The sequence below is a fragment of the Phyllobates terribilis genome, unplaced genomic scaffold (assembly GCF_046119375.1).
Source record: "Phyllobates terribilis strain yellow unplaced genomic scaffold, ASM4611937v1 Scaffold_4__5_contigs__length_816908805, whole genome shotgun sequence".
In the NCBI taxonomy this organism is placed as follows: domain Eukaryota; kingdom Metazoa; phylum Chordata; class Amphibia; order Anura; family Dendrobatidae; genus Phyllobates; species Phyllobates terribilis.
The window spans coordinates 35,821,175-35,847,724 of NW_027362764.1; the positions used below are offsets into that span (position 1 = coordinate 35,821,175).

Genomic DNA, 26,550 nt, shown 5'->3' on the forward strand with positions numbered 1-26,550 from the left:
AAAATTCCTGTTATTGTGAACAGTGAAGCAAGTTGAAGATGAAATGATCTCTAAAAGGCCAAAAGTTAGAGATGAAACATTATCATTTTTTTTTCCCCCCATTTTAAAAATTACAAAAAGGAAAATGGGCTGATGCAATCGTTTGGGCACCCTTGGAGATTTGTGTGCTCAGATGCAAAGATGGCTTGTTCACTATCATCGTTAGGAAAGGCCAGTGATGAAAATTTCAGAGCCTTATAAAAACCCAGCCTCCTCTAACCTTGTGCCAGAGACCAGCAGCCATGGGATCTTCTAAGCAGCTGTCGAGCACTCTGAAAAGGAAGATGGTGGAGGCCTACAAAGCAGGAAACGGCTATAAGAAGTTGTCCTTTCCTCAGTTCGAAACGCAATTAAGAAACTGTAATTACCAGGAACAGTGGAGGTCAAGATAAGGTGTGGAAGACCAAGCAAAATGTCAGTGAGAGCTGCTCGTAGGATTGCTAGAGAGGCAAATCAGAATCCCCACTTCACTGCAAAAGACCTTCAGAAAGATTTAGCAGACTCTGGAGTTGTGGTACATTGTTCTACTGTTCAGAGACACCTGCAAAAATATGGCCTTCATGGAAGAGTCATCAGAAGAAAACCTCTCCTACGTCTTCACCATAAAATTCAGTGTCAGAAGTGCAAAAGAACATCTAAACAAGCCTGATGCATTTTGGAAACAAGTCCTGTGGACCGAATAGGTAAAATAGAACTCTACAGTCACAACGATCAGAGATACAGTACAGACCAAAACTTTGGACACACCTTCTCATTAAGATTTTTCTGTATTTTCATGACTATGAAAATTGTACATTCACACTGATGGCATCAAAACTATGAATTAACATATGTGGAATTATATACTTAACAAAAAAGTGTGAAACTACCGAAAATATGTCTTATATTCTAGGTTCTTCGAAGTAGCCACCTTTTGCTTTGATGACTGCTTTGCACACTCTTGGCATTCTCTTGATGAGCTTCAAGAGGTAGTCACCGGAAATGGTCTTCCAACAATCTTGAAGGAGTTCCCAGAGATGCTTAGCACTTGTTGGCCCTTTTGCCTTCACTTTGCGGTCCAGCTCACCCCAAACCATCTCGATTGGGTTCAGGTCTGGTGACTGTGGAGGCCAGGTCATCTGGCGTAGCCCCCCATCACTCTCCTTCTTGGTCAAATAGCCCTTACACAGCCTGGAGGTGTGTTTGGGGTCATTGTCCTGTTGAAAAATAAATGATGGTCCAACTAAACGCAAACCGGATGGAATAGCATGCCGCTGCAAGATGCTGTGGTAGCCATGCTGGTTCAGTATGCCTTCAATTTTAAATAAATCCCCAACAGTGTCACCAGCAAAGCCCCCCCACACCATCACACCTCCTCCTCCATGCTTCACGGTGGGAACCAGGCATGTAGAGTCCATCCGTTCACCTTTTCTGCGTCACACAAAGACACGGTGGTTGGAACCAAAGATCTCAAATTTGGACTCATCAGACCAAAGCACAGATTTCCACTGGTCTAATGTCCATTCCTTGTGTTCTTTAGCCCAAACAAGTCTCTTCTGCTTGTTGCCTGTCCTTAGCAGTGGTTTCCTAGCAGCTATTTTACCATGAAGGTCTGCTGCACAAAGTCTCCTCTTAACAGTTGTTGTAGAGATGTGTCTGCTGCTAGAACTCTGTGTGGCATTGACATGGTCTCTAATCTGAGCTGCTGTTAACCTGCGATTTCTGAGGCTGATGACTCAGATAAACTTATCCTCAGAAGCAGAGGTGACTCTTGGTCTTCCGTTCCTGGGGCGGTCCTCATGTGAGCCAGTTTCTTTGTAGCGCTTGATGGCTTTTGCAACTGCACTTGGGGACACTTTCAAAGTTTTCCAAATTTTTCGGACTGACTGACCTTCATTTCTTAAAGTAATTATGGCCACTCGTTTTTTTTTACTTAGAATTTGTATTATGGAGAAAAAAGCAGCTAACAGTCCATTCAGTAGGACTATCAGCTGTGTATCCACCAGACTTCTGCACAACACAACTGATGGTCCCAACCCCATTTATAAGGCAAGAAATCCCACTTATTAAACCTGACAGGGCACACCTGTGAAGTGAAAACCATTTCCGGTGACCACCTCTTGAAGCTCATCAAGAGAATGCCAAGACTGTGCAAAGCAGTCATCAAAGCAAAAGGGGGCTACTGTGAAGAACCTAGAATATAAGACATATTTTCAGTTGTTTCACACTTTTTTAAGTATATAATTCCACATGTGTTAATTCATAGTTTTGATGCCTTCAGTGTGAATGTACAATTTTCATAGTCATGAAAATACAGAAAAATCTTTAAATGAGAAGGTGTGTCCAAACTTTTGGTCTGTACTGTATGTGTGGAGAAAAAAGGGCACAGAATTTCAGGAAAAGAACATCCCACCAACCATTAAGCATGGGGGAGGATCAATCATGCTTTGGGGTTGTGTTACAGCCAATGGCACAAGGAACATTTCCCAGGTAGAGGGAAGAACGGATTCAATGAAATTTCAATAAATTTTTGATGCAAACATAACACCATCTGTAAAAAAAAAAAGCTGAAGTTAAAAAGAGGATGGCTTCTACAAATAGATAATGATCCTAAAACACACGTCACAATCCACAATAGACAACCTCAAAAGGCGCAAAGTGAAAGTTTTACAATGGCCCTCACAGTCCCCTGATCTGATCATCATTGAAAATCTGTGGCTAGACCTCAAAATAGAGCATGCAAGACGACCCAGGAATCTCACAGAACTGGAAGAAATTTCCAAGGAAGAATGGATGAAAATCCCTCAAACAAGAAGTGAAAGACTTGTCTGGCTACAAAAAGCGTTAACAAGCTGTGATACTTGCAAAAAGGGGGCGCTACTGAGTGCTAATCATGTAAAATATGAAAAAAATATATATTTTTTTGCCTAAAATACAAAGGAACTGTGACATCTATAACTTTAGGCCTTTTCGAGATCATTTCATCTTCACCTTGCTTCAGTGTTCACAATAACACTAATGCTACATGTCACTGAATGACATGAGATCACTTTGGGGGGGGATCCACCAAAATACAGAGGAAGCGGTGCTGCACCCACCTGACCTTACCTGTGGGGGTTGGACCACCTGAAGTTATAACCGCTCGGATTTAAATGTAAGTTTCTAAATGGATTTCATTTTCTGCGATTTCTACAGCAGATGAATAATGTACTAACAAGGCGCCGACGCACAAACACATCGAAGTGTAATGAATCCTATTACAGGGAGCCCCCCAGGGGAGCAGAGCTGCCGATCGTGTCCCTGAATCAGCGCTCTCTTCCCTGAAATCATTGTGACACGATGCATTATATTCCTCATTATTCCAAATGTGAATGAAGATAAAATGGCGCCCAAGGAACGAGAGCGCCACCTGGTGGCTAAGTGCAAGCTGACATCAAGCTTAAAAGGACAACTTCACCCGGAGTCAGATCGCTCAGGATTTAGCACTATGCCCTGTTTTAGAGGGTTAAAAGCTCCAATATGGGGAGATCTCTTGTGGGGTCTTTGCATTGTGCCGCTGTTTGTGAGGAAGGGGGGCAGCACAGAGGTTGTGCACGTCCTCATTCTTACACCCTAATTCTATGCTAAAGTCAGAGGAGCTGCAATACCACAAACTGTGGACAAGAAAGGAAAACAGCAGCCACGTGTATGTACCCCTGGACGCCCCCTCTAAACCCAGAAACAACCTGACAGGTGGAGCAGAGAGGAATCCCAGGAAAACTACAGGGGGAGAAAGAAGGCGAGAAAATCCTAAACCAAGCGGGATCGGATCGGGGGCAGGAGAGGGGCCACCGGGGGGCAGGAGAGGGGCCACCGGGGGGCAGGAGAGGGGCCACCGGGGGGCAGGAGAGGGGCCACCGGGGGGCAGGAGAGGGGCCACCGGGGGGCAAGAGAGGGGCCACCGGGGGGCAAGAGAGGGGCCACCGGGGGGCAAGAGAGGGGCCACCGGGGGGCAAGAGAGGGGCCACCGGGGGGCAAGAGAGGGGCCACCGGGGGGCAAGAGAGGGGCCACCGGGGGGCAAGAGAGGGGCCACCGGGGGGCAGGAGAGGGGCCACCGGGGGGCAGGAGAGGGGCTGTTACAGTTGTATCCAGTGTGCAGATAACGGCACGGAGTGATACAATGTAACCAACCAGCAGAACAGGAGAAGCTCATCTATACCAGATACAGTGTAACAAACCCTCAGCTGTGACACCATCATCATATTGATCAACCAATTCTACAGAGGTGAACTGATCCCCTATGCCTCACCCCGACTGTGGATATCTGCCGGCTGCCTCTGTATCTCTTTCCCACTGCCTCGCTCCTGTGTGGTGTCTCACCTCTCATTTCTGATGCTTCAATATTACCTGCATCTCCTCTCTGCGCATCTCCCTCCTAAATCTCCTTCCACTATGTGTCGCGCGCCTCTGCCCCCTCCCCCCCAACCAACCTTCCTCCTCTCTGCGCGCCTCTGCCCCCTCCCCCCCAACCAACCTTCCGCCTCTGCCCCCTCCACAACCAACCCTCCGCCTCTGCCCTCTCCACAACCAACCCTCCGCCTCTGCCCCCTCCTCCTCTGCGCACCTCTGCCCCCTCCTCCTCCTCTGCGCGCCTCTGCCCCCTCCTCCTCCTCTGCGCGCCTCTGCCCCCTCCTCCTCCTCTGCGCACCTCTGCCCCTCCTCTGCGCGCCTCTGCCCCCTCCTCCTCCTCTGCGCGCCTCTGCCCCCTCCTCCTCCTCTGCGCGCCTCTGCCCCCTCCTCCCCTTCCTCCTCTGCCCCCTCCTCCTCCTCTGCGCACCTCTGCCCCCTCCTCCTCCTCTGCGCACCTCTGCCCCCTCCTCCTCCTCTGCGCGCCTCTGCCCCCTCCTCCTCCGCGCGCCTCTGCCCCCTCCTCCTCCTCTGCGCGCCTCTGCCCCCTCCTCTGCGCACCTCTGCCCCCTCCTCCTCCTCTGCGCACCTCTGCCCCCTCCTCCTCCTCTGCGCACCTCTGCCCCCTCCTCCTCCTCTGCGCACCTCTGCCCCCTCCTCCTCCTCTGCGCACCTCTGCCCCCTCCTCCTCCTCTGCGCACCTCTGCCCCCTCCTCCTCCTCTGCGCGCCTCTGCCCCCTCCTCCCCTTCCTCCTCTGCCCCCTCCTCCTCCTCTGCGCACCTCTGCCCCCCCCCCCCCCGCGCACCTCTGCCCCCTTTAACCACCTTCCTCTGCGCACCTCTGCCCACCACCTGTCTCCTTCCTCTCCGCATCTTTTCAGGTTCTTGGTTTTCCGCTGGCGACCATGGACGGCACGGGCAGACAGAGCACTGAGCATCGTACACGGTTTAATGACAGATGGGGAATGAGGAGCCGGTCAGAGAGCGGAGCCGGTCAGAGAGACCCCAGGAGCAGCGGACGTCGCCTGTTCCCTTAAGTGTCAAATAGATAAAACGCATCATATTAACGGTAAAAAGTGTCCGCGCGCCCTCACTCCTCCATCGTCTCCTTCTTTCCCGTCTCCTGTCCTTCGAACACTGGATATTTATTCTCCACCTCCGTCCAAGTCAGGAAACCGTTGGCCAAATCTCGGACGATCGCCGGGAGCTCAGAGATCTGGAAATAAGAGGAAGACGACCGGTGATAAAAATCTACAGAATTCCCACCATCAGTCCCTTTCTGGGGGGGGCGCAGTGACGGCTCCGGACCCCGCAGCGCCATCTTCTGCAGGGGGATTTCTGGATGCAGTTGCGTCTTCATTACGTTACCTCGGCCCTGATCTGTCGCATTGTGTCGCGGTCTCTGAGCGTGGCCGTGTGTGGCGTACGGTTCACTGTGTCGAAGTCTATTGTGATACCGAAGGCAACGCCGATTTCATCCGTCCGGGCGTAGCGCCTCCCGATGGATCCAGACGAGTCGTCCACTTTGTGCGAGACCCCGTTTCTGGTTAAAGCTTCGGCTGCAAAAGAGGGAAAAATAATAACATGGCGGAAAAAGCACAATTCCGGCTGATGTGGAGCATTTTTCAAATATACTTGGTTTGGTTTTGATGCAATGCTTCGTTAATATCAAGGAAAACTTATAAAAATCAAAATTTTCCCGTTTCCACCACTAGAGGGCGAGGAGTGCTTGTTGCGTCTATTCACATCGCCCTTTAGGGGTCACTCCGTGAACATGATTTGCGACTGTTTGACAGCTTTAATACATGTGAGGAACGCTTGTTTTTCCTGCATTTCTCACATGTATTAAAGCTGTCAAAACAGTCGCAAATCATGTTCACGGAGTGTCGAAAACTTAACGGCAGAGCACGCTGAAGATAATAGGTGCTCGTCCGAGCATGCTCGTAAATCCCCAGCAACGGGCATGCTCGTAAATCCCCAGCAACGGGCATGCTCGTAAATCCCCAGCAACGAGCATGCTCGTAAATCCCCAGCAACGAGCATGCTCGTAAATCCCCAGCAACGAGCATGCTCGATCATCACTAGTGGTGACAACTATCTGCAACTCGCGTACAGGTGAATAGGAAAAGAACACACTGATCGCCCCCTAGTGGTGAGTTTAATAATGGCTACTTACACAATTCCTTGACGAAAGGCATAAACTCCTGATTTTGGCTTAGCGGCAGCACCGAACACTTGTACGGGGCTACAATGGGTGGAAAACTAAAATACTAGAAAGGGAGAGGGAAAAAAAAAAAAAAAGATCCAATTACTGAAGATTAATAGCTGCCATTATAATTGTCTGGATCTCTATAAGGAGAAAGTTAGCAAAACAACAAAAAAGTTAGCTAGAAAAAAAACAAAAAAAAAAAACACAGGGGTAAGCGGGAATGTCTATAATCCCGAGTGTTGTGTCCTTACCGTCCTCTGCTCGTCCCCTTGTCGGATCTGGAATGTGTGCTCGAAAACGGTGTACATGATCCTCCCCAGACCAAACGAGGGCTCAATTACATTTGGTACAATTTCCTCCACTGAAAACAAGGAAAAAAAAAAAGATGGGGGTCAATCGCCAGTGGGGGTGGGGGGGCGAGGACCCATCTGTGTGGGGAGAGTGGGGGGTTATCCATGCGGTGACCACTGTACACATGTGAAGGGATCGTCTTTCACTACTGACACCGGGCACTTAAAGGGGGTTTTCTCTACTAAATGCAGGAGGGGTCCGATTGCTGGGACCCCCCAGTGACTTGGACTGGATGGGCGGCAGTGATTTTTATCTTGATCTCTACGACCTTTATTGTACAGGAATTAAACATTGTTTATTTTGAATAAAAAACACTCAAAATGCTGGTGATGAGCATAAAACGGCACAACGCGTTTCTGCTCTCAAGGGGCCTTCACCTGCTCTACCTGCACCTGATGAAGGCCCCTGGAGAGCAGAAACGCCTTGTGCCATTTTATGCTCATCACTTTGGGCTTTTTTTTTCCCCTCTGACTGCAAAGTGAGTTAACTGAGGATCCATCAGTCAGCTCTTTTCTTCTTGAGCAGTTCTTAATGATTTTAGCAAAAAATGGCGAACTCGTAAGGGGCTGTGAAACAAATGTCATTTAAATCGAGGATTACGCAACTTGTCAGGTAGAAAAAAAAAAGCGAAGTGTGGAAGCAGCAGCACAGAGTATTTCAGAAGCGTAATATACTGACTCTGCCGGGAGGGCGGTGATCTAACCACGCCTGATGTTAATTGGGACCGGGCTATACATGTAAAAAGTATGAGCTCACAGCAGCACAGAACATTTTAGGAAATGTGTGAGCTGATCTAGACAGTTACAAACTGGAAACAGGAGGGCGGCCCAGCAGCACAGAGTATGTCAGCACACGGGGCAGTGAGGGGTCTGTTACTCTACCATGTATCGTCTTCTGATACTTCTTCACGCTGACCATGTCCTTCGTCAGCTGAAACGTCTTCCCTTCTGTTTCTATAGTGAATTCCCTGAAAACAAGAATAAAATATAATAGTCAAAAAGCCGGCGACAGCCCGACCCCCCCCCCCCCCCCCACCGGCCAGCCACAGCCCGACCCCCCCCCCCCACCGGCCAGCCACAGCCCGACCCCCCCCCACCCCACCGGCCAGCCACAGCCCGACCCCCCCCCCCCACCGGCCAGCCACAGCCCGACCCCCCCCCCCCCCCCCCCCCCCCACCGGCCAGCCACAGCCCGACCCCCCCACCTGAATCGCCTGGCACCAGAATACAGGGGTCCTACGTGTCACCCCCTCCCCCGCCGTACGCGCTCACCCTTTTTCTTCCAGAAGCTTCTCCATCTCGGAGACGTAACAGGCGTCACAGATGGCGAGATATTCCATGGCCAGCTTGGCATCCTTCTTGTACGTCTTCCCGATCGCTCCCTTATTGGCCTCAAACTGGACGACATTTATGGTTTTGTGCAACGGAGTTAAGAAAACGGACAAAAGGCAGCGAAAAGAATCAAAAACTACAGGAGCAAAAGTGTCTCAAGGAAAGCAACAATAATGGTGGTAACAGCGTCACCAGCAGGAAAAACACGGCATTACTACAATACAGTGCAGCGACTGATGCACTCACTGTCTACATACATTACTGATCCTGAGTTACCTCCAGTATTATACTCCAGAGCTGCACTCACTATTCTGCTGGTGCAGTCACTGTGTACATACATTACATTACTGATCCTGAGTTACATCCTGTATTATACCCCAGAGCTGCACTCACTATTCTGCTGGTGCAGTCACTGTGTACATACATTACATTACTGATCCTGAGTTACATCCTGTATTATACCCCAGAGCAGCACTCACTATTCTGCTGGTGCAGTCACTGTGTACATACATTACATTACTGATCCTGAGTTACCTCCTGTATTATACTCCAGAGCTGCACTCACTATTCTGCTGGTGCAGTCACTGTGTACATACATTACATTACTGATCCTGTACTGATCCTGAGTTACCTCCTGTATTATACCCCAGAGCTGCACTCACTATTCTGCTGGTACAGTCACTGTGTACATACATTACATTACTGATCCTGAGTTACATCCTGTATTATACTCCAGAGCTGCACTCACTATTCTGCTGGTGCAGTCACTGTGTACATACATTACATTACATTACTGATCCTGAGTTACATCCTGTATTATACTCCAGAGCTGCACTCACTATTCTGCTGGTGCAGTCACTGTGTACATACATTACATTATTGATCCTGAGTTACCTCCTGTATTATACCCCAGAGCTGCACTCACTATTCTGCTGGTGGAGTCACTGTGTACATACATTACATTACTGATCCTGAGTTACATCCTGTATTATACTCCAGAGCTGCACTCACTATTCTGCTGGTGCAGTCACTGTGTACATACATTACATTACTGATCCTATACTGATCCTGAGTTACCTCCTGTATTATACCCCAGAGCTGCACTCACTATTCTGCTGGTACAGTCACTGTGTACATACATTACATTATTGATCCTGAGTTACCTCCTGTATTATACCCCAGAGCTGCACTCACTATTCTGCTGGTGGAGTCACTGTGTACATACATTACATTACTGATCCTGAGTTACATCCTGTATTATACTCCAGAGCTGCACTCACTATTCTGCTGGTGCAGTCACTGTGTACATACATTACATTACTGATCCTGTACTGATCCTGAGTTACCTCCTGTATTATACCCCAGAGCTGCACTCACTATTCTGCTGGTACAGTCACTGTGTACATACATTACATTACTGATCCTGAGTTACATCCTGTATTATACTCCAGAGCTGCACTCACTATTCTGCTGGTGCAGTCACTGTGCACATACATTATCCTGAGTTACATCCTGTATTATACTCCAGAGCTGCACTCACTATTCTGCTGGTGCAGTCACTGTGTACATACATTACATTACTGATCCTGAGTTACCTCCTGTATTAGGCTGAGTTCACACGATGCGTATTTCATGCGTTTCCGCAGTTGCGTAAACGCCGCAGAAACGCATGAAAAACGCATGGTAGAAGGGCAGCAATGTTCCCCAAAGGAAATCCGCATGTGCTGTGCCCATGATGCGGATTTTTCCGCAGCGTGAACGCTGTGGTCAAAAATCCGCAGCATGTCAATTAATTTTGCGGAAACGCGGCGATTTCGCCGCCATTGACTTGCATTAGAACGCGCCAATTCCGCAAGACTGCATCTGTACTTGCGCTATTGGCGCGTTCTAATGTGCGGATGGTACCCGGGTGTAGAGGAGAGGAGAGTCTCATCCACACCCAGGTACCATTAAAAAAGCTGTAAAAAAAGAATAAAATAAAAAATAAATGTATTCTTACCTTCTGTCGGCCCGCGCAGCGCTCCCGCTTGGTTCCCGGCACTTGCAGTGAGTTGTAGGACCTGCGCTGACGTCAGAGTCATGTGACGGGTCACGTGACACTGACGTCGGCAGGTCTTTCAATTCAAAGTTGCCGGCAGCCGGGAACTTTGTAAAGCAGGACAGCGCGGGCCATCAGAGGTAAGTATATACACTCTCTCGGGTCACACTATATACATCATTGCTGTTTGCATGGATTTATATAGTGTGACCTAGTTATCAAGCACTTTGCAGGTGATGCTAACATCGCCTGGAAAGCGCTTGTCAATCTGCATGCGGAAACGCATGTGAATCTGCATGTGGATCCGCATGTATTCTGCAGGAAAAACGCATCCACAATCTGCATGCGTTTTTTCTGCCAGGGAGATGCAGAAATGATGCAGAAATTTTCTGCTTCATTTCTGCATCGTGTGCACATACCCTTATACCCCAGAGCTGCACTCACTATTCTGCTGGTGCAGTCACTGTGTACATACATTACATTACTGATCCTGAGTTACATCCTGTATTATACTCCAGAGCTGCACTCACTATTCTGCTGTGTACAGACATTAGTTAAGAACATGTATACATCACAATAAGGATATTGGTTCCTTAAGAGGTTTCTCAGCCACAAGCGGCACTTTCGTAGCTCTGGCGTGGCAAGAAAGATCATAACAAGAACGATCTGCACAGCCAACGATTTCTATCCATCCCTAGGACAAAAAAAAGGAGATAGTCAGCAAGATGGCACAGGAAAAAAAAAATTAAATGTACAGTGCCGTTCAGAGCTCTGGCCACTAGATGGCACCAATGCCAAAGAAAATGGGGAACAGGAGGGGCGGGGAACAATATCAGGTTTTTCAGTTACTCACATAGGAGGTTTTGGACTCTGCGTCCCAGCAGTCGCAGGCGTAGTGCGCCATCTCGTTCTCCATGTGCTGCCGGAATCTCAGCTTCTCCGGAGAGATCCCGACTTTAGTGAGGTACAGATAGATCCTTCCGATGAAGTATCCCAGCACTGAGTTATTGATGACGCCCTGCGGTCAGACCACAGCACAGCCCCATTACAGCACCGTCCCGTCGCAGCGCAGCAGTCAGCCCCAGCGCAGCAGTCAGCCCCAGCGCAGCAGTCAGCCCCAGCGCAGCAGTCAGCCCCAGCGCAGCAGTCAGCCCCAGCGCAGCAGTCAGCCCCAGCACAGCAGTCAGCCCCAGCACAGCAGTCAGCCCCAGCACAGCAGTCAGCCCCAGCACAGCAGTCAGCCCCAGCACAGCAGTCAGCCCCAGCACAGCAGTCAGCCCCAGCACAGCAGTCAGCCCCAGCACAGCAGTCAGCCCCAGCACAGCAGTCAGCCCCAGCACAGCAGTCAGCCCCAGCACAGCAGTCAGCCCCAGCACAGCAGTCAGCCCCAGCACAGCAGTCAGCCCCAGCACAGCAGTCAGCCCCAGCACAGCAGTCAGCCCCAGCACAGCAGTCAGCCCCAGCACAGCAGTCAGCCCCAGCACAGCAGTCAGCCCCAGCACAGCAGTCAGCCCCAGCACAGCAGTCAGCCCCAGCACAGCAGTCAGCCCCAGCACAGCAGTCAGCCCCAGCACAGCAGTCAGCCCCAGCACAGCACAGTCACATTACAGCACAGCACAGTCACATTACAGCACAGCAGTCAGCCCCAGCACAGCACAGTCACATTACAGCACAGCACAGCCACATTACAGCACAGCACCAGCACAGCACAGCCACATTACAGCACAGCACCATCACAGCAGCTCCAGCGCAGAGCATATGGCGGTAATAAGGGGGGGATCCAGCCACTCACCTGATCCACGGCGTCACCCAGCCGCATCTTCTTCGCCGACTCCCCGCTGAGTTGGGCTTTGGAGGAATAAAGAAGGATGTTCAAGTCGGCCACGTTCTCAAACCTGGGGTGAATCTTCTCGCTGGGGTCCACAAAGTGTTCGATTTCTGCCATTGTGAATTCCCTGTAAAAAAAAGCCAGAAATTCGCTTTTATGACAAACTATCACAATCCATCACATTGCAGTCGTATTCGCTCTGCTGGAGCCAAGGGAAATCGGATGCAGCTTTGGATGTGACTACAGAGCTGAGCTCCTCGTAGCCGTAGCGAGCAAAGTAAATTGGGGTCAGTTCCCAAAACAGGTGGGCAAAAAAAAATGTTGTTTGGTGCCACATGAACCATAATTCTACCCCTCTGCTGGGTGGGGCACAGGAAGGGTTAACTGCAGACTAAACTTATAATCATAAAACATTTGATTGTAAATCACATACGCACCGGAGAGACGCCCAGATATCTCGCCAGTCTAACCAGTTCAACCATTTAAAAAATGCAATTCCACATACGGACACCAGAGGGCGCTGAAGTCCTCATGGCCAATCTTGAGTCTTGAGATTTTTTATTTTTGTGGGGGTTTTTGGCTAAAAGGCATTTCCGTAATCTGGTTTCATTTAAGATGTTGCACCCTTTAGCTTTTATAGCCTCTATGCACCACGACACATCAAACTGCAGAATAAGTTACCGGCGAGTCCATCAGTAAAGCTTGTCTGACAGCCGAAAGGCGACCATGTCCTTCACCCTAGACGAAACCTACATTTTGGCATCAATTTCTTTAATATTGTTTACTTTTCATAGAGCTCCAAATCTCCTGCTTAGGTGAATGATAAAATGGTCTCCCTGCAGCCCCCACTAGGGGGAGCTCAATGCACACTGTACTATTGAGTGCAATGTATTCAGTGAGCTCCCTCTACTGGTGGCTACAGGTAGTGAGAATCCTGGCATTTAACCAGTTATGTCCACGCAGGGGATTTGGTGCTCTGTATCGGATATCCGGCGCTCTGACCACTATAAAGATACGGCAGGAAATTCATTGTTCTGGATCAAAATGGCGACTCGCTTTAAAGGCATCGCCTGGATTTATGGAAATAAAGTTTTTATTGCATGATGAAAAGTTCTACAACTACATGCTGTATGTTTCCTGAATGTCTGCGATCCGGCAGTGAATAGTTACAGTCTTTGTCTACATCCAATGGCAAAAAAAAAACATTTCGCAGAGCAGTTTGTTATAATGTAATCTGGATAGGTAAAACATCAGCAGTACAAGTGCTGATGTTTGTTACAATGTGTCAGCGCAGGTAAAATGCATCCATCTTGGAGCTGAGCTGCTGAGGATTGCACTGGATAAGCATTAGGTCAGGACCGTTTAACCTTCGGAAAGTAGTGATTGATGCAGAACAGAGGAGAATGGCTAAAGTAACTATTCCCCAATACACCGGCACCTGACAGCGCAAAAGGGTCAAATTTGTGCTAAATCTGATTTAAAGTCTTCCTCCAATGTCTTATCAGCCGCATCAAACCGCGTCAGGTGACCGCTGCAGCCTTCACTACTCCGTCATAGCGCTGAGATGGGGGGGGGGGGGGGGGGGGCGGCGCCGGCACGGATTTTTTTTTTCCCTCTGTCAATTTGTGCTGCCCAATAGATCTGTTAAACAGCGATCAAATATTCTTATATTCTTTGTCAAAGGAAGGGGGGGGGGGGCGGAAAGAAGACAAAGAAGGGGGGGCGGAAAGAAGACAAAGAAGGGGGGGCGGAAAGAAGACAAAGAAGGGGGGGCGGAAAGAAGACAAAGAAGGGGGGGCGGAAAGAAGACAAAGAAGGGGGGGCGGAAAGAAGACAAAGAAGGGGGGGGGCGGAAAGAAGACAAAGAAGGGGGGGCGGAAAGAAGACAAAGAAGGGGGGGCGGAAAGAAGACAAAGAAGGGGGGGCGGAAAGAAGAAGACGAAGAAGGGGGGGGCGGAAAGAAGACAAAGAAGGGGGGGCGGAAAGAAGACAAAGAAGGGGGGGGCGGAAAGAAGACGAAGAAGGGGGGGCGGAAAGAAGACAAAGAAGGGGGGGCGGAAAGAAGACAAAGAAGGGGGGGCGGAAAGAAGACAAAGAAGGGGGGGCGGAAAGAAGACAAAGAAGGGGGGGCGGAAAGAAGACAAAGAAGGGGGGGCGGAAAGAAGACAAAGAAGGGGGGGCGGAAAGAAGACAAAGAAGGGGGGGGCGGAAAGAAGAAGACGAAGAAGGGGGGGCGGAAAGAAGAAGACGAAGAAGGGGGGGCGGAAAGAAGACGAAGGGGGGGGCGGAAAGAAGACGAAGATTAAGGGCGGAAAGAAGAAATGGAAATAAAATAGGAAAGAAAATAAAAAAAGAAATAAATGGTGGTTGCTACCACTTCAATGGTCCTCAGAGCAGCCCTGCAGTTCACATCTACCTAACCCTGGAGTGGTTTGTTTTGCCCTTTCTTGCAGCAGTCTTTCCTGCGTTCGGCAGTGAATGTAGAGCACCGGTGCTGCGCGGCCTCCTCTCCATCACTGCAGATTAGGCACCAGTCGGATTGAGGGCACCAGGGGACATTAGACATTTCTGGAATATTCTTTGACATGTGGACGTACCGCACTCGGATGAGGCCGGAGCGGGGGGAGATCTCGTTCCTGAACGAGTTCCCTATCTGAGCAGCAGCGAATGGCAGCTTTCCCTGATTAAACTCTAGGAGGCGCTTGAAGTTGAGGAAGATTCCTTGTGCAGTTTCCGGTCTCAGGTACCTGCAATGGGAGAAGGAAAAAAAATAATTAATTCTGATATTAAACATTTCCATAGCTTACCAACATGTGTCAGATCGCAGCTACGATAATTTCTATAGGAGGCGTTGGCTCCTTCCCTCCACAGCCTTGTTAACCTCTATATACAAATACTCAATGTATCTGTACAGGTGGATTGGCTGCCAGGAAGAGCTGAGGGAGGGACGGGGAGCAGTTACATCAAACGCAGTGTGGCTGATGAGGTTAGACGCTGCTTCTGGCTATAGGACAGAGACCACATACCCAGTCATGTTGCCCCCGGGACCGATGGACGTCTGGAACATCAGATTGAAAGACACCGGAGGGGAGAGGTCATTTTGAGTGATGGGCGATTTCACGTTGTACTTGACGAAAAGCTCAGCGAGTTCTTGCTGACCGTAATTGTCCATCTGTGAAACGAGAAAAACAGTTATTATATAGAAAACTGGACATCTATATCTATACAGCCACAGATCAGACGACGGCAAGAAGGAGCCACTGCCCGGCGTTAAACCTCACCTGGGTCAGGACGCTCTCCATCTCCGCTTTCTTCTCCGCTGTGCACTTCTTGTCAGACATCAACTTCTGAAGATGAGCTGCAGGGACAAGAAAGCGCTGATATAAAGCAGAATACAAAGCCATATCCCGCCACTAGGTGGCACTAGCAGCATACAGTATACGGCAGCACATGGCCAGAGCGCTGGGGAAGGATCACTTGCCTTTTAGAAGATGGTCGGCTCTGAAGCATTCTCCGTTCTTAACGTCTTTAACCATGAAATCTGCAAACTTGTCCACGTGTCCGGACGTCCTGAGAGAAAGAGGAGTGTGAGGACTTATGCATTAACATAGAAGGAAGGTGAAAACCCAGACGATTCTTAGGAAAAGAGCTGCAGACGGCGAGAGAACTGCAACGTGGCCAACACTGAACATCTACCGTCCGGGTGTGAACACATCTGACCTGCCCTCAGTTACCCTCCTCCATCCTCCCCCTTTTACTGTTCACATTTTTGAGAAGATTAAAATGTGATAGAAACCCGGAACCACAAGACTCTGCAGAGGAGCTGCAGTTTTTTTTCCTACACACTATATGGAGAAAAGTATTAGTCTGTGCCAGCTAATCACTGCAATGAAATTCTTCATTCAGCCCCGTTACCACCAGTGTATAACGTCACAGAGCGGGGGGCCAAGTGCTGAGGAGCAGAGGGCAGAAAAGTCACCACCGCTATGCTGACCCCATAACTGCAGAGTCCAGACCCCCTCTGGTATCAGCACAAACACTGCGCCACTGCCGGGAGCTTCATGGCCGAGCAGCTGCATGCAGCCGTACATCAAGCACAATGCCGAGCGTCGGATGGAGTGGTGTAAAGCTGCCACCACTGGAATCTGAAGGTGACGTGTTCTGTGCAGTGATAGATCTCACTTCTCTATCTGCATCTGATGGAGGAGTCTGGGTTTGGTGATTCCAGGAGGACGTTACCAGCTGACGGCATTGTGTTGCTGTACAGATGGTAGAGAAGGATAATGCTATGGGCTGTTATCAGGGGGCGGCCGCGGACCCTCAGCTCCAGTGATGGGAAATCTTCAGCACAAGACATTGTGGACAATTGTAGCTTCAGCTTTGTGGGAACAGTTTGGGGACAGGCCTTATCTGTCCCCCATAACTGAGCCCAGTGCAACAAGCTCCATACAGACATGGAGGGGAGAACATGAGCGGCCGCACAGAGCCCCATACAGACATGGAGGGGAACATGAGCGGCCGCACAGAGCCCCATACAGACATGGAGGGGAGAACATGAGCGGCCGCACAGAGCCCCATACAGACATGGAGGGGAGAAAATGAGCGGCCGCACAGAGCCCCATACAGACATGGAGGGAGAACATGAGCGGCCGCACAGACCCCAGACCCTCAGCCCCATCCTATAATAGAGATTGTTAGACTGGACTCCCCAACATCAGGGTCTGACCGCACAATTGCTCTTCTGGATGAAGGGGGAAAAATTCCCATAGAAGCCTCCAAAATCTTGTAGAAATCCTTCCCAGAAGAGCGGGAGCCGTTATATCTGCAGAGGGCGACTCAATATTAATGGCTATGGATGTAGGATGGGAGGTCAGAGAAGCTCCTGAAGGTTGATTTGGGGGGGGGGCACATACTTTTCTCCATATAGTGTACACAATGGAAATGTTGAAGAAGTTGCTAAAGGGGCAGCAGGATTCTTACTTGAGGACGGGCTCGGGGGTGAGCATGGTGCAGTCGATCTCCAGGATCTGCTCTTCTTGGATGAAGTGCTGCCTCCACGCCTGGATGATGTTGTTCTTTAAAGCGCAACCGACGGGTCCGAAGTCGTAGAGTCCGCTGACGCCTGCAATCAGAGGGCACGGGGAGATTACAGGGGGGACGCGTATAGCTGGCGCAGATGCCGAGAGCTGACAGAGCCGTGTGTCATCGTGGTAATACGCAACATGAACTCAGTGTGGCGCTATCCTACAGTCTGACCGTCTCGCTCTCTATTACTTTTCCCCTGTATTGTACATCTTGCAGCTTTGCCAGATGAGGAGACTGACTACGGCCTCTGACTACACCAGGCTTTGTTTGTATTCTGTTACCACGGTGACACATTCAAAATGATAACATTTAAACCGCTTTAATTTTGGAACATTCCGCAGCTTGATGGAGCGCCCTACGTGGATCTAAACATAGATTTTTATGACTGATTTATTTGCCTGACACCCTTTGGATGCAGACTTGTATATATTGTAAGCCGAGGAGTATTCAGACCGGATGCAATTGTAGCAAACCCTCAGCTGCGAGAAGTGTGTTGCCTAACTGTATGTAACTACAAGCATGCCCTGGCAGCCAGGAGAAATATTCAGCTCCGTCTCCATGGAGGAGAGATTATTCCGGTACAGCCCATTCATCTTTTTTAATTAAAAAGTTTACAACTAGAAAACTAAATTAAAGAAAAAGAAAAAGTCTGAGCGTCAGGAAGAAGAATGTGCTGTAATCTGGGGTTTATGGACGTATATGAAGCTGCGAGCCGAGCCCAATAAAAAGGTAATTATAGAGGGATCACACCCAGGGAGGTCCCGGCCTCAGCAGCCTGATAATAAGCTGCAGTTACGGATAGTGGACACTAGAGGGCGATAGGTGCAGTTAAAGGGGTGTCTCTAATCTATGTCATTGCTGGGGGTCCGACCCATCTGGAGGCCAAAGAGATCGCAGTGCCGTTTCGAACGCTGCATTCCCTTTACTATTTTTCCCCGCAGCCCCATTGAAGTGGAGGGAGCCGTGCTGCAGTTCCTCTGTGCTGCAGATAGGCAGGGAGTATTCAGAAGGGGACACAATGTCAGAAATCAACATTTACAGACCTAAAGCTTCTCACAGGTGAGGGTTTGTTACACTTGAATCTAGTCCAGACAATCCTCCAGACTGAAGGATTCAGATTCACCTGCGCTGACACACAGCAACAAACTCACATGATAAGAGACCTGTGCTGCTTATGGGCTTCCCGCTCAGAGGACTGTCTAGACTAGAAGCAAATGTAACAAATCCTCAGCTGTGAGAAGTTGTTAGGCAAGTACAGGGGGGGGGTTTCAGCCCCTCTTCAGTGACAGCGAGCACAGCAAGGATCCAGACATCACGCACCTCCGTATATAGCGAAGGCCTGGTCGTAAAAGAAGCGTCTCTTCAAGGTGTCCTCCATCTTGGTCCGGTCCACAATGTCGTCCTTGGGTTGCAGAGACAGTTCCTACAGACACGACACAAGGTTACAGTCTGCACTTACAGCCTCAAGAGCTGCACTCACAATTCAGCTGGTTTTAAGTAGAAACAGTCGGCAAACTTGTCAACTGACAGACCACCTCCCCCCCCCCCCCCCCCCCAGACGAAAGCAGTTTAGCGTAAAGAATGTAAAACACTAGAGCTCGATAGACACTGAACAAGCAGGGAATGCTGGGAAATTTCAGCTCTGCGCAGAATCATGTAGTGATGATACTTAGTAACATCTAGAGCTGCGCTCATACTTCTGCCAGGCTATTAGTGACTCAGATCTGTGAACTCGTCTCACTTCACCGACCTCCTGCTGAGCTGTTAAAGATCCTTCTCCGAGCAAGCAGTGCTGCAGTGTAAAGCATGTTTGCAAGGACTCCGAGTACCTCAGATATTGGTCGGAGCCGCGTCAGTGTCTTACCCTGGCTTCCAGGGTTCTTTTCCTGGCCTTCAGTTCTGCCACCGCCCGGTCCACATCCACCTGAGGAGCCTTCTCCTCCTTCAGCTTCCGGACGACATCACCCTGCAAAGCAGAGAGAGAAGAGAAGCTCTGATCCCGGCCTCGTTCCCTCATAAATTATTATTTATTATCTAAATAATTCTTAAAGGAATTGTCTGCATTTATATTATACTTTTTTTTTTGTTTTCTGAATGCAGCCTGCAGTGTAAAGCATGGAGGATTTTGCTTTCTAAATAAACATGCACATACAGAATACCACACCTTGTGGAGTAAAAACACAGGTTTTATATAAATGCTCTAAACACATTCTTGAATTTAGCTAGGACAAGCAGAAATAAAACCTCCATGCTTTACAGTGCAGGTTGCACCCAGAATTAGAAGTTGATGCAAAATAGGAAACAAAGTTTTGTTACAAAGTGTCAAAGTCTGACAGCACGACCTTGTTGTTTAGTCTCCTAGTAAACCCGTGACACCCCCCCGCTGGGCAACCTGCCCCGGGCCCCTGGTAACGTATAGCGGCCCCCCGATCTGCAGAGATTTTACATCCTAATTCGATGTTATTACACAAACAGGGGCTCAACCAAAGCGATGCAGTTCTGCTGGCCACAGCTGAAGGTTTGCTACAATGTATCAGTGGAGGGAAGAGAGACAAGTCTCTGGCCCAGGGCCAAGCTGCAATGCCGGACACGACCACGCGCACAGGTGAGGTGCTGTGGAGCTGCGATACCGGACATGACCACATGGGACAGGTGAGGCGCTGTTTCTGGAAGAAAGCAGCCACGTTCTCCCAATGTTAGACAATGCCTTTAAAAGTGGCATTTCTAATATTGAAAGTTATCCAGAGGATGGGGGATAACTCACTGATCACTGAACCAGGGGTCAGACTGGTGGGTACCCCCCGGGCTTTGCAGAAGCATACTGGACCTCCCCTCCATTCATTTTCTCTGGGGGTCTTGTAGATCTGATAGTCGGTGTGCACCCCCATTCGAATACAGTGGCGGTCACAAATGTGCGCTGACACTCCATTAAAGCCCACGTGACTGCTGGCGATAGCCGAGTGCTGGACTCAGTGGGGGTCCCAGCATACGGACCCCCAGTGATATTGGTAAGCAACAGTCAGGTGAGCAAAAAGCTTTGCAGGACCCTGGATTTGCAGCCACGTCGGTAGTCAGTGGCCACCAGACCCGAGACCAGTGAACCTCATCCTCCTACCTGCCGGGTGATGAGACGAGATGCCAGCAGGTGGGAGGAGGAGGGTTGCTGGTCTCAGGTCTGGTGGCCAATGACTGCAGACGTGGCCACAAATCCTATGAGCGCGTCCCTCTCACATGGAAGCCTGTTGTTGTGTGGCTGTCATTCTGTGATTTTAACACAATTTGATAGAGACCACTAGACGTAGTCCCAACCCACAAAAAAATATTAAAAAAAAAAAAATCAAATAAAAAAAATCAAATGAAATAGAAATTCAACTAAAAATTAAAAGAAAAAGATAAAAACTACTAAAGTAAGAAAATAAAACGTAAAAAAATAAATACAAAAAAATTAAAAGCTAAAAATAAAAAATCTAAAAAAAATAAATAAATAAAGAAAATGAATTAAATAAATAAAAAGTTTTAGAAACTAAAATAATAAAAAAGCAAATAAAAATAACAAAAATTTTCATCACTGGATTCGTCATCCAAGATTTGGGAAATGTCAGGTTACAGCTTCACAGGGCCCAAAGACATAAAAGAATAAGGATCAGTAAAAAAAAATTATGTAATTTGGGAGATTATTTTTTTTCTGGGATCTTCCAATTAAAGGGCCAGTGTCCTATAATGTAATTTCCCTCTGAGAAGGATGAGGAGTTCTTGCATCAGACACTTTGGATTCTCTTAGTTCTTTGCTTCTTTCTTCTTGTCTGCAGAGAAGACTGGAGAAAACGTGGCAGGAGGCGGCGCCTGGGGGGGAAACCCTCATCCTCCGGCGCTCAGTCTGCAGCAACATATGGAAATCCTAGAAGTGGACACGTCTTCAGTCTGCAGCAAATCCTCTGCGGATCATCACCCCCATCGTGTTCTGTACGATATCCAGCTAGAACGGAGGGGTGCTCAACCGGAGGCTGGTGTAACAGGGGGCGCAGAAGACAGCCCGAATATCGTACTTGTTCTGACTTACATTTATTTCTCTGAGCAACATGTGCCGTCTACTCGGGCAGAGCCGCTGTGCTCAGTAATTGGCTGCAGCGCTGCTGATGTGATATCAGCGCTGCAAACAATAATAGACGTTTGGAGCAGTGGGAAAAAAAAAGCCTCGACGCTGGACCCAGGGAGGGTGAGTAAAGCGCAATTTGTTTTGGTTGTTTTAGAACAAACGGGAACAGGAGTTTTCCAATATGAGAAAACCTCTATCTTATGACGACACATCCAGAATTGGGACCCCAGCGGGTGACGCTCTATACCTTATGGTTAGTTCTCGCCCTCGGACCCCACAGGTCAGTAAGTTCTGAAACATTCCAGTGATCAACATTGGCTGCTCCTGGGGTCTGTCTGACCTCCGGGGGTCACCAGTCTGCGCACCAGTAATGGAGCAGCGGGACTGGAAGGGTTACTGCCCTTCTCAGTGCAAAGGTCAAGAGGTCAGGTAACCCAACAGTAAAGCTGGTGCAGAAGCGCCACCATGAGGCCTCCTGCACCCGTTTGGAAGTAGCCCGGTAACTTGCCCACTGAGGGGTCACCAGATGTTATTAGGATACATTGTTGCTGCTCTAGTCTGGACCCAAACCTCTGTCACACTGCAAAAGTCCATGCACCTCCCCCAATGTTACACCCGGAAAACATGGCAGCCGCCCCCTGATCCAGCACAACCGGGCGGAAAAAAAGAAAAGTTCTGTCTGCTTCAAAGGACACTGACATCACAGTCAACTGATCACAATATATTGTTATCTGTTATCAGCCACCGTGGTGAGACATTGAGGTCCATGTTACAGTACAGGTGTCATGAAATGTAAAGTGCACCCCCAGATTACACAGGACCGGATCCCATTATATAGCAAGATCCCCAGATTACACAGGACCGGATCCCATTATATAGTGAGATCCTCAGATTATAGAGGAGCGGCTCCCATTACAGGGTGCACCCCCAGATTATACAATAACGGCTCCCATTACAGGGTGCACCCCCAGATTATACAATAACGGCTCCCATTACAGGGTGCACCCCCAGATTATACAATAACGGCTCCCATTACAGGGTGCACCCCCAGATTATACAATAGCGGCTCCCATTATAGGGTGCACCCCCAGATTATACAATAGCGGCACCCAATACAGGGTGCACCCCCAGATTATACAATAGCGGCACCCAATACAGGGTGCACCCCCAGATTATACAACAGCGGCTCCCATTACAGGGTGCACCCCCAGATTATACAACAGCGGCTCCCATTACAGGGTGCACCCCCAGATTATACAATAGCGGCTCCCATTACAGGGTGCACCCCCAGATTATACAATATCGGCTCCCATTACAGGGTGCACCCCCAGATTATACAATAGCGGCACCCAATACAGGGTGCACCCCCAGATTATACAATAGCGGCACCCAATACAGGGTGCACCCCCAGATTATACAATAGCGGCACCCAATACAGGGTGCACCCCCAGATTATACAATAGCGGCACCCAATACAGGGTGCACCCCCAGATTATACAATAGCGGCACCCAATACAGGGTGCACCCCCAGATTATACAATAGCGGCTCCCATTACAGGGTGCACCCCCAGATTATACAATAGCGGATCCCATTACAGGGTGCACCCCCAGATTATACGGTAGCGGCTCCCATTACAGGGTGCACCCCCAGTTTATACCGTAGCGGCTCCCATTACAGGGTGCACCCCCAGTTTATACCGTAGCGGCTCCCATTACAGGGTGCACCCCCAGTTTATACCGTAGCGGCTCCCATTACAGGGTGCACCCCCAGTTTATACCGTAGCGGCTCCCATTACAGGGTGCACCCCCAGTTTATACCGTAGCGGCTCCCATTACAGGGTGCACCCCAAGATTATACCGTAGCGGCTCCCATTACAGGGTGCACCCCAAGATTATACCGTAGCGGCTCCCATTACAGGGTGCACCCCAAGATTATACCGTAGCGGCTCCCATTACAGGGTGCACCCCCAGATTATACGGTAGCAGCTCCCATTACAGGGTGCACCCCCAGATTATACGGTAGCGGCTCCCATTACAGGGTGCACCCCCAGATTATACGGTAGCGGATCCCATTATAAAGTGAGTGCACCCCCAGATTATACAATAGCGGATCCCGTTATAAAGCGAGTGCTCCCTCGGATTATACAATAGCGGATCCCATTATAAAGCGAGTGCTCCCTCAGATTATACAATAGCGGATCCCATTATAAAGCGAGTGCACCCCCACATTACACAGTAGCGGATCCCATTATAAAGCAAGTGCACCCCCACATTACACAGTAGCGGATCCCATTATAAAGCGAGTGCACCCCCCACATTACACAGTAGCGGATCCCATTATAATGCGAGTGCACCCCCACATTACACAGGACCGTATTCCATTATAAAGCGAGTGCACCCCCAGATTACACAGGACCGGATCCCATTATAAAGCTAGTGCACCCCCAGATTACACAGGACCGGATCCCATTATAAAGCGAGTGCACCCCCAGATTACACAGGACCGGATCCCATTATACAGTGAGTGACCCCCAGACTACACAGGACCGGATCCCATTATACAGTGAGTGACCCCCAGACTACACAGGACCGGATCCCATTATACAGTGAGTGACCCCCAGATTACACAGGACTGGATCCCATTATACAGTGAGTGACCCCCAGATTACACAGGACCGGATCCCATTATACAGTGAGTGACCCCCAGATTACACAGGACTGGATCCCATTATAAAGTGAGTGATCCCCAGATTATACAGGAACGGATCCCATTATAAAGTGAGTGATCCCCAGATTATACAAGAACGGATCCCATTATATAGTGAGTGACCCCCAGATTATACCGGAGCAGATCCCATTATATAGTGAGTGACCCCCAGATTATACAGTAGCAGATTCCATTATAAAGTGAGTGACCCCCTGATTATACAAGACCGGATCCCATTATATAGTGAGTGATCCCCAGATTATACAGGAGAGGATTCCATTATAAAGTGAGTGACCCCCATATTATACAAGACCGGATCCCATTATAAAGTGCACCCCAAGATTATACAGTTGCGGATCCCATTATAAAGTGAGTGCACCCCCAGATTACACAGTAGCGGATCCCATTATAAAGTGAGTGCACCACCGTATTATACAGGAGCGGATCCCATTATAAAGTGCACCCCCAGATTATACAGTTGCGGATCCCATTATAAAGTGAGTGCACCACCGTATTATACAGGAGCGGATCCCATTATAAAGTGAATGATCCCCAGATTATACAGTTGCGGATCCCATTATAAAGTGAGTGACTCCCAGATTATACAGTAGCAGATCCCATTATATAGTGAGTGACCCCCAGATTATACAGGACTAGATCCCATTATAAACTGAGTGATCCCCAGATTACTCCTTCTTCCCTGCTCACCTGCTCTCTCACCGCCAGCCTCAGTGGCGCCAGCAGCTCCTCCACATTCACCTCCATGGCTGGGGGGGCTTTAGGGGGCACCGGGGGTCGGTACTTGGAGACTGGAGCTCGGGCGTGCCGGGTGTGCGGGGACAGGGAGCCGGGCAGACGGCGCAGCAGCAGCAGCAGCAGGGCGGGGAGGGACCTCAGCACGAGCATCACACTCCTCACTGCATGATGAAATCTCTGCCGCAACCACCGCCGGAAAGCGACACCGCCGGCCGCCCGCCGCCGCGCTCTACGGCCCGGAAGTGCCCAGTCAGCCATCTTGGCTGTGGGCATAATGCCCTGACCTTCTGCAGGCTAGTGGTGGGGCATGCTGGGGGTTGTAGTGCTCATTGACCATGAGGAAGCATGGGCTAAATCTAATGGTAGCTTTCAGGAAAACTATATATTCGCATAAGCTCTCATACTAACATACTTCACAACTTTTGAAGGACGGAAAGAGGACAAACTATAGATCTGTGCGTCCTGCTCCTCTCTAGTTCTGGATTATTTTTTGTTCCCTCATTCACAGTCGGAGGCGCCAGAACTTTCTCATCTATCTGTAGCTTCACTATACGACATCTGGCTTTGTTGTGTCTGTAAGGCCGTGTTCACACGTTGCAGAAATACTGTGTTTTTTGTTTTCTGCAGGATCTGCACCAAACTCCACAATAAAACTCCACAATAACAATTTTTTCACATTTTTGCTGCATTTTTTTAGGCCTTTTCCCCCTTATTTGATGGGTTTTAATGTGCTTTTCATAGTACAGAAAAGCTTTGATTCTGCATTTAATAAAGTATCTGCAGTGTTTACATGAATTTTTTTAGTCTCCACATACATGATAAGAGAGGGAAAAAAAGCACCAAAACCGCACAGTTCAGCGGCGTCTTCAGACCACAGGGGGCGCCGTTCTGGCGTCTTCAGACCACAGGGGTCGCCGTTCTCATGGAATCACATCCACTTTGCTCGGACAGTTAAACACAGCAGAATTTCTGTGCAAAAAAATCTGCAGAAAATGCGCAGCATTTACTCTACATGTGAACATGGTCTAAATGTCCAAGCAAAGTGGATGTGATTCCATGAAATCTCCGTCCTCTGCAGTCTGGAGACTGCTGAACTCTGCGGTCTGGAGACTCTGCTGAGCTCTGCGGTCTGGAGACTCTGCTGAACTCTGCGGTCTGGAGATGCCCCTGAACTCTGCGGTTTTGGTGCTTTTGTTCTCTATAGGCTTCTATGTGGAGCCTGAAAAAAATGCAAGGGAAATAAAAAAAAACACCGTTGCATTTTTAAGCGCAAAATCAAAGCTTTTCTGTAGTATTAGAATAGTGTTAAAAACACGGCTTCATATCTGCACCAATAACGCATCAAATATGGGGGAAAACACATAAAAGAAACGCAGCAAACAGGCAAAAATTAGAGAAGATTGTTATTGCGCCGTCTGGTGCGGACACCTGCAGAAAACGTGCTGGAAAAAAGCAGTAGAAAAAAATGCAGCGTTTACGCTAGGTGTGAACACGGACTCAGCGTTACATTTTTATTCCATTTTATGGGTTTAATAGAGAAGAAATGTCAATCACGCCATTTTTTACACCATTTAACAATTCCTGTAAATAATCTGATCGCTGTGTTGTGCGGGTCGTTACCATTATAGGGAAACCAAATATGTCTGTTAATTGCTGATTTGAAATGTTTATTATTTTTTAACCCCTTCACCCCCGAGCCTGTTATCACCTACCTGACCAGGCCAATTTTTATAATTCTGACCAC

General features: G+C 49.0%; 1 protein-coding gene across 2 annotated transcripts; it reads right to left on the reverse strand.

The window, feature by feature from the left end:
• Positions 1-5,334: 5,334 nt before the first annotated feature.
• On the reverse strand, positions 5,335-25,025 carry GARS1 (glycyl-tRNA synthetase 1). 2 transcript variants are annotated; one of them, XM_073677252.1, is made up of 17 exons: positions 24,759-25,025; positions 19,112-19,213; positions 18,568-18,670; positions 17,143-17,284; positions 15,644-15,732; positions 15,444-15,520; positions 15,189-15,334; positions 14,760-14,909; positions 12,127-12,289; positions 11,188-11,352; positions 10,920-11,028; positions 8,237-8,381; positions 7,847-7,932; positions 6,866-6,975; positions 6,582-6,675; positions 5,774-5,964; positions 5,335-5,621 (listed from the first exon to the last, which is right to left on the reverse strand). In XM_073677252.1, the coding sequence occupies exons 1-17, from the start codon at positions 24,954-24,956 to the stop codon at positions 5,496-5,498; spliced, it is 2,196 nt and encodes a 731-aa protein (XP_073533353.1). In that variant the 5' UTR covers positions 24,957-25,025; the 3' UTR covers positions 5,335-5,495. The 2 variants fall into 2 exon arrangements, with proteins under 2 accessions (XP_073533353.1, XP_073533352.1); XM_073677251.1 differs by having other exon boundaries at positions 8,237-8,377; positions 10,916-11,028.
• Positions 25,026-26,550: the final 1,525 nt, after the last annotated feature.

What these genes read in the sequence shown, in the direction of transcription:
- GARS1 (XM_073677252.1), bottom strand. Translation starts at nt 24,956, where the DNA reads ATGCTCGTGCTGAGGTCCCTCCCCGCCCTGCTGCTGCTGCTGCTGCGC. An exon ending in CCCGGGGGCAACATGACTGG is followed by an intron (nt 14,910 to 15,188) that starts GTATGTGGTCTC and finishes CTCCCATTGCAG; the next exon opens with GTACCTGAGACCGGAAACTG. An exon ending in CAGAGTCCAAAACCTCCTAT is followed by an intron (nt 11,029 to 11,187) that starts GTGAGTAACTGA and finishes TTTTTGTCCTAG; the next exon opens with GGATGGATAGAAATCGTTGG.